The sequence below is a fragment of the Pyrus communis genome, chromosome 17, assembly GCF_041283825.1.
Source record: "Pyrus communis isolate YQ-2024b chromosome 17, ASM4128382v1, whole genome shotgun sequence".
NCBI lineage: Eukaryota > Viridiplantae > Streptophyta > Magnoliopsida > Rosales > Rosaceae > Pyrus > Pyrus communis.
Genome location: NC_142581.1, coordinates 22,994,088 through 23,002,245, shown reverse-complemented (window position 1 = coordinate 23,002,245; position 8,158 = coordinate 22,994,088). Strand labels below are relative to the sequence as shown.

Below are 8,158 nucleotides of genomic sequence, written 5' to 3'. Positions count from 1 at the left end.
ATAAATGTCTTGATTGTAAATGTGGTTCAGCCGTCGGAATGCCGAAATTTAAAATGTACTTGTGAATATCCAATCATAAAATAAAAACTTAGCTTTCAAAGTGCCAAGTCCAATAACCTAGTAACACCTCACTTCACCAAGAAGGCTGATGAAATGACATCTACCAACAAGGACTCGGAAATCCTTATTGACCGAAACTTGGAAATAACCAGTCAGTCTCGAAGCAATGTTGTCTATCCAAACTGAAGGTGCTCCTCAATCGGCTGATTCTATGGCTCCAGTGTTGTCTATCCAAACTGAAGATGTCGTCGGTTGCTTTCATAGTGTTGTTTATCCAAACTAAAGATGTGTTGGCTGGAAGAAAAGGGGAAAAGAAAAAATCTCAGGGCTGTTGAGAAGCTTTGCGCATGGCAATTTGTGTGTTGATTTGAACGAACTTTGAATGATGCACTCCCCTCTCTATTTATAGCAGCGAACCCCCTTATAGCCGAACTAGAGATTCACTTGGATTAGAATTCCTCAACCCAATCTGATCAGGTTTCGGCCAATCCTAACCCTTATAGGACTTTGAACCAAGTTCCTTGACGAACCAGATTCATCCTCTAATTCTAAGCATCCTCAGCTTTAAGACTCCTTGTTGCACTAGGGTTCGACTACCTCACCCTTATCTAAACCAATCCTCTCCGTAATAAGATTCGGTCAACCTTGACTGGAAGGCCCATGACAAGATTCTAGATGAATGTTACCGGACCGAAAACGATTCTAAGCTTGGCCCAAAATATTATTTTGGGCCCAAACAAATGTTGTGACATTAATTTAGTTTGAAGGCTCGTTCAGATTCTATTCAATATCTCCTGATAATTTGATGGTTCCTTGTAAGTTGGTGTTTTAATTTGGTAGTTGGGTTGGCACTTAGTATTCATTTATTTACTATGCTCTAAGGTTGCTGGCTAGGGTTTCTAAATTATACTCGGAACATCGGTCAAGGTTGTACTCCAGATTTCTGCAGTAAAGATACTTGGTTATGCCTTTATTGTGTCAAAGTTTGGTGTTGTGATGTTTACTTAAACCACGTTTTTGGTGTTGTGAATGTTGGCTTTGTACTGCTGTAGGGCGTCACGTGACTGCATCTTCCCCGTACCTGCACCATGTTCCAAAGGGTGCACAGCTCGGCCATGCCGACACAATAGTTTGTAAATGTTGTCGTAAAGAGGGTGGCTATTCTGATGACGATGACTGGGTTGAATACGCTGTTATGAGTCTTTGTCGAACTTGTGGTATGTATGGCGACCGCAGGACTGAAGGTTGCCCCGATCGCCGGAGAAACAAGGAACAAATTGAGTAGATAGTGATCGAGTTTATTTCTGATAGTCCAATTACCAACTGTTAATTTCTCCTGCATATTTAACAGTATTTTTAGCCTTCTCCTGCATACAGAAGCACTTAGAATTCTCATCGAGCAGAGCCCAACACCACATATTAAGTTAGATACTTCACATGTCTGCGTAAAAAAATTTCTCTTATTGGTCTGAAAATGGTACCTTTGCCCGGACTATACACGAAACCGCTCACTTGGCTAAAATTTATCATATTTCTAATCTCTAATGTCTAACTTTTGGTTATCCATTTCTTTATCCTATGCCTAAATCTATTGGAATTTAAAAGTTCCCCACCCAAACATACATTGAATATTTGGAATGGTGTTCGTTGAGAAAGTTCAAATGCTATTTGGTTCACCGTTTTATGGATTATGGATTGGAGTGCTATTGTTACAAAGTGAAATATCGTTGTACATGGGAGACATTTGTTATTCAAACTTTGAAGCACGTGAGGCGAAATCTTGTCTTAAGTAATATCAATTACTTCCCTTTTTTTTTTTTTTTTGGGAAAACATAATATCAAATGCTAGACTCGATCTCAAGGTTAGGTTTTTCCAACTCTTATTTGTATGCATTTAGCATTGTGTTTACATGAGAGTTTATACACGACAGAGCTACCCACATGTTTAGGGTAGGCCTTAGCTTATATAGCCACAAGTTATTATTTAATATATATTTAGTGCATGATGATTAATAAAAAAACAAATACTTTTATGCTAAAAGTAATAGATAAGTTTTTCAAAAAAAAAAAGTAATAGATGAGTTCTCTCTCTCTTTCACATATTTTTTAAAGAAAAAGACCATTTTCACTGTTCAGAAAATATTCCAAATCTGAGGGCAAGGCAACACAATTCAAATTGATTTGACTTCTTTATTGAAAGTAGAAGTATGACAGCAATTTGCACTAAGATGGAAGATGAATCCAAAAGTCGAAAAGATTCGGTTAGACCATCAATTATCGGAGAAAATTTTTATTATACTCAGAACATAAATGATACATCACATTTTATTATATAAGTAGAATTTTGTTTATTTTTTTAAATTAATTTTTTAACACACGTATCTCATCTCACTTGTATAATGATACATAGTGTACCATTTCATGTTTTGTGTACACAGAAAAATCTTTCTAATTTTTGCATGCAAATTTTCTCCTATAACAATCATCCAAGAGGGAAAGAATGAGTGTGCTATCCATACTTTTTTTTTTATTTCATACACACCCTCTTAATTTACGGTCCTTGGATCAACTAAATTAAATAATGTCAAATTATAAAAATTAATAAGGGTGTGTGAGAAGTAAAAATAGTGTATTGATAGCTTACCTTTAAGAATAATCTCAAAATATCAAGATAATATTCTAAGGATCAAACTCTGCAGTGGAAAGAATTGAATATTAAACAGTTTATTCTCATTAAAAAAATATAAAAAAAAGAGAGATAATTTTTATTAATATCTTGTTTTTTAGTCTGACGGTACATTTAATATTTCATTAAATTAATTTTAATTTAGTATATTACAAGATAGTTCTAACTTAATTCGAAATAATCCGATGTAAAGAAGACATACGCATCTAAGTGTGTAATCGATCCAAGGCTCCAAGCCAAATACCGAAATTTTATGTCATATCGTCGGCGTATAGCTGATTCACCACAGAGGGCACAACATGCGGGACAAAGTATATGACGTGAACAAAATGCAAAGTACAATAATTTAGTCTTAAACGGGAATACAAGGGGCAGCCCCGCCGTCGGCCACCTGCCCTCTGGTCTATGGTTCTGTCCCATCACTTTGACACTCGTTTCCCGAATGCCCATGTGATTACTGCCACTCCATAAACTCCAAACTGGGAGTTTGGTCGCGCTGACAGCTCTCTCTCAACCTCTTCCAATCACACACTGCAACGGCGTATTTTCCCACATTTCTATTGCCCTTCCTTTCTCTCTGATCCCATTGTATCAGCGATCAGAAGATGCCGAGCCCAAGTCTGAAAGCAGGAAGCCGGCCGCCGTGGGTGGGGTTGGGAGCGGCGGTTTGGGTCCAAATTGCTTCCGGAAACTCCTACAACTTCCCGCTCTATTCCCCGCTGCTGAAATCGGTGATGGGTTTGAGTCAGCAGCAGCTCACCATTCTCGGAGTGGCCAGTGACATTGGAGAGACTTTCGGTTTCCTCCCTGGGATCGCCTGCAACAGGTTTCCTCCGTGGGCTGTGCTTTTGGTTGGTTGTGTGCTCTGTTTCTTGGGCTATGGCGTTATCTGGCTCGTTGTCAGCGGAACTATTGGCAGCTTCCCTTTTGTGGTGGTGAGTTGCCCACTTCATATCTCCATTTCTTTGTTTTGAATGATTTGAATTTTAAAATAGATTGTTTAACTCCAAAAGTTGAAACTTTCACATAGGCAGTTTGTTGTTTGATGGGTTAATTGTTCTTTTGATAAGATTTTGGAGATGATTGCTTGATTGGTGTACTTCTCAAATTTGGTACCTTTACTTTCTTCCAATGTATCTGTTTTTCTCTTCGTTTATCTAGATTCTTAGGAAGCATGCGAAGTTACGGTAGATCATGTTGATATTCCATTTCTGTTGAACTAGCAGAATTTTTTACTCTTGAAGGGGAATATAGTAACTCTTATTTACCAATTGTATCCGAGAATTAAAAGAAATTCTTTAAATCAGTGATAAAAAAATAGCAAGTCTGTTTTTTCGATGCATTTTACGGAGCTAAGCAGTATAAGTGCAAACAAAACGCATCATTAACCTTAAATGCTGAAAACCTATCGAATTTCATTGCAGCTTCCTCTCCTTATCAAGAAATTCTTTATCGTAGTGTTCCTTGGAATTGTTGTCTGTCCCACTTTCACATTTTTAACAGAACTTTGCTCGTTACTCTCAAGGATTGAAAACCTTAAAGGTGAGAATTCAGGTACCAAATTGAGCAATTTTCATATCTCATATGTGTCTATTAGTTCTGTGAATGGTCTAGGTATCAACAGGTTTACAGTGGCTTTACTTAACATGCATCGTTTATAAATTCAAGCAAAGACAACTTGGAGATGGAAAGTGATTAAAAATGTAGATAGATGAGGAACCTCCAGTCCACTTTAGTAACAAAAAATTCCTAACTGAGCTCAAGACATTATGTTTAACTGATTAAAATTTCAAATTTTTCGAAGTTGTAAAGTCGTGTAAGTGTTGATTACTCACAAGCAGGCTCATTTTCTAAACTGTTAGTGGTATCTCAGATCTTGGACTTTTTCAAGTCTCACTTAAGGCAAACTATAATCTCCATAGTATTCTTGTCCTCTCTTTCTGGAGCTTTCTTGTGTGATTAAAACTGAAGCCGCACAATTAGCATCCTGCATGAAGATTGTACGTAGGGAAATGTTTTTTCTGAGAACAGATTGATCAGATACAATTGATCCACATGTGTTTTCAACTTCTTTTTTAGTTGAAATTGATTCATCTCCTATTGACTGCATTGTACTTCATTGTACAGGTGTTATGTTCTTGTAGCAATAAGCATTTTGTTTTCCTCATGTGTGTGTTGGAATTGATTTACATGTGCCTTTTCTTCTTCAGGCCTGCTTTCATCTGCTTTCTGCTATTTTGTTGAAATAATTACTTCACCACTTTGCTTCTTCGTGCATTGTCGTCTCAGGCTGTTAGGGGTGACTTAAATGTTGTCTTCTGAAGGAAAGTCATATTATGGAATGTATTGCCTTTTAATACAAAAGGCATTACCAACATGTCAAATTCTATTATTGTCTTTATGCATTACGCAACCCCGTCCCCCTTTTATCTTTATGTTGATGTTGAATTATGCCGAAAAAGTAAAAATCTTACAGAAGGAAATTTTCAGAAATAAGCTAGTTAAATATATGTTTTAGTTTTCGCATTAGGACATCTAATATCTATCTTTTATTTCTATTGCAGTTATGGATCACACTTTTAATTGCGGCAAATAGCAATGCTTGGTTCGGCACAGCTGTGCTTGTAACCAACATGAGGAACTTCCCTCTCAGTAGAGGCACTGTGGCTGGCATTCTCAAAGGTTATATCGGGCTTAGTGCTGCTGTTTATACAGTATTATACAGTACGGTGCTTCAGGATTCGGCTTTGAATCTATTGTTGTTTCTTGCTCTTGGGATTCCAGTTTTGTGTTTAGCCTTGATGTACTTTATCCAGCCATGTACTCCAGCTTCTGGAGAAGATTCTTCGGAGCATGTCCATTTTCTCTTCACCATAGCTGTCAGTGTTTTGCTAGCTATTTATCTTCTCACTGTCACATTAGTAGAGCAGTTGGTATCTCTTAGCAATGCTATTTCCTACATTTTGGTTGCTATAATGGTTATTCTTCTACTTGCTCCCCTCGCAATTCCTGTGAAAATGACACTATTTCCTTCAAGGGCACGAGCTGAATCTTCAGACCGTCTTGCTTCGGAAGAGGGCAATGCGACCCAAAGGGATCCTTTGTTGACACCATCCTCATCAGCTACACATCTTGGCAGTTTTCTTGAGGCTGAGTATGCTTCAGATATCGAAACACTTATTGCAATTGGGGAAGGGGCAGTGAAGAAGAAAAGGAGACCTAAGAGGGGAGAGGATTTTAAGTTTCAAGAAGCTTTTATAAAGGCTGATTTCTGGCTTCTTTGGTTTCTATATTTTCTTGGGGTTGGTTCTGGAATAACAGTACTCAATAATTTGAGCCAGATTGGGATTGCATTAGGCGCTAGTGATACGACAATACTGTTGTCTCTCTTCAGCTTTTGCAATTTTGTGGGTCGTCTGGGTTCTGGTGCTGTTTCTGAATACTTTCTCAGGTCATTTCTGACTAACTTCTGCTTAACTGTTTCTGAAACATTTTTTTTCTTTAAGTTATACAAATTTCTGTACAAGCCTGGCTTTTTAACTTTAAGTATAACTGACACCAATTCGGCAATAATAAGTCCTGTTTTTCCACTGGCCCTGATTTTAAGTTTCGACGATCTTCTAAAGTATCTTGCTAGCTTGCTTTGTTGACTTGTGTTTCTTTTAACCTTTAATCTCCTTTTTGGTGGATAAATCTCTCAAACTTGGAAATTGTTGCTTATTCTTTAATGTGTTTTCGTTCACCCTTTTCTTCCCTCTATTGTAGGGTTAGCAGATTGCAATGTTATGTCAGAGTTTCTTGAACATCTTACTTTTATGTCAAAGTGTTCCAATATACTTTGAGATTGTGACCTAGATTCTTATACTCGTAAACTATATACGGACCTTATTCTGTTCGAGAATATATGATCACATTCCACTCTCTGTTTTTAATGGATGAGTCATTCTTTTGCTTCTTTAAGGGCATAATACTAATTTGGTATAACATTTTGCCATTGCAGGACAAAAACAGTTCCTCGCACAGTGTGGATGGCATGTGCGCATGTAGTTATGCTCATATCGTATGTTTTGTATGCTCTAGGTATCAGTGGTACTCTCTATGTTGCAACTGCTCTGTTTGGTATCTGCTATGGGGCTCAGTATTCATTGATGGTTCCAACAGCCTCCGAACTTTTCGGCTTGAAAAATTTTGCTGTAATTTACAGCTTCATGGGACTTGGGAATCCTATCGGTGCGGTACTTTTCTCCGTTTTTCTTGCTGGTGATGTGTATGATGCTGAAGCTGCCAAGCAAGGAGGGACTACATGCGTAGGTTCTGCTTGCTTTGGGCTCACATTTATAGTTTTAGCCAGCGCCTGTGGACTAGGCTTCATCTTGAGTGTAATTTTGACAATTAGAGTACGACCAGTTTACCAAATGCTTTATGCTGGGGGTTCCTTCCGTCTGCCTTCGAGCCACTAATGATTAGAGATCGGTGACATGAATCCATAGTTCCATACAGGCTTGTGGAAGCCTGTTCTGATTTCGTCATTCAGATTATTAGTGAATATCTGCGGCTTGACTCTGCTGTCTTATATAGGTACTGCAAGTTCTGAGCCTTAAACTATAATTTTTCACCCAAGTTGGCCTTTGTTGGTTGCGTGTTAATGGCGGATCAAGAGTCAATGGAGTCCGTTGTAGGTCCCCCCGGTATACTATGTTTCATACGAAACCAAGTACACTTGAGAACGCATAGTGCTGTTAAAATCAAGAATAAGCGATCTTCAGAAGTATTTCGGCAGGGTTTTTGGATGATTCTGGTTGCTGTGGTGCTGCAACAATTTCCCATGGGACATGCTACAAGTTCCCCACACCATGATTACCATTTATCATCATACCATATTAGAGTCGGAACTCTCGCAGACATATTCCTTCACATTCTGTTATGTATCCTTTTAACTTCTTTTGGTGCTTCTCTAGCACGTGAGACGAACAAACTATCGCCCTTTTTGTTTTGCTAGCAATGGGCTCCAAACAGCAACTTTTAAAAGTAGCATGTAGGTTGCTTTTAAAAGCTGCTTTAATAAAAAACAGAATTGAGTCTTTAATAAATATTTTCAATTGTTGAAATACCTTCATTAATTTTTTTAAATGACATTATTTGCCTTCCACACAAATTGTATCCCTCAAGAATAAAGTGACCGCTACGACTTACCATCACAAACACTAACCTTACACCATCAATGTCATTATCATCACCATTGTTGCCACCACCACAATCATAATCGTAACCGCCACCATTGCGGTCACAACCACCAACCGCCACTACCACCAGTATCACCACCATAATTGCCACCACCACCACTAACACCATCATAACCGCAACTACCACCATTGCCACCACAACTACCGCCGCCGCCACCAACCATGCCAC

General features: G+C 38.3%; 1 protein-coding gene across 1 annotated transcript; it reads left to right on the top strand.

Moving 5' to 3' along the window:
* The first annotated feature begins 2,933 nt into the window (after positions 1-2,933).
* LOC137708132 (Major facilitator superfamily protein) lies at positions 2,934-7,836 on the top strand. Its single transcript, XM_068447131.2, has 3 exons — positions 2,934-3,681; positions 5,311-6,197; positions 6,747-7,836. The coding sequence occupies exons 1-3, from the start codon at positions 3,352-3,354 to the stop codon at positions 7,204-7,206; spliced, it is 1,677 nt and encodes a 558-aa protein (XP_068303232.2). The 5' UTR covers positions 2,934-3,351; the 3' UTR covers positions 7,207-7,836.
* Positions 7,837-8,158: the final 322 nt, after the last annotated feature.

Bases quoted from the DNA above. Each gene is read 5' to 3' on its own strand.
- LOC137708132 (XM_068447131.2), top strand. From the start codon at position 3,352: ATGCCGAGCCCAAGTCTGAAAGCAGGAAGCCGGCCGCCGTGGGTGGGG. The intron at 3,682-5,310 runs GTGAGTTGCCCA...TTTCTATTGCAG, and splicing joins GCAGCTTCCCTTTTGTGGTG to TTATGGATCACACTTTTAAT. The intron at 6,198-6,746 runs GTCATTTCTGAC...TTGCCATTGCAG, and splicing joins GTTTCTGAATACTTTCTCAG to GACAAAAACAGTTCCTCGCA.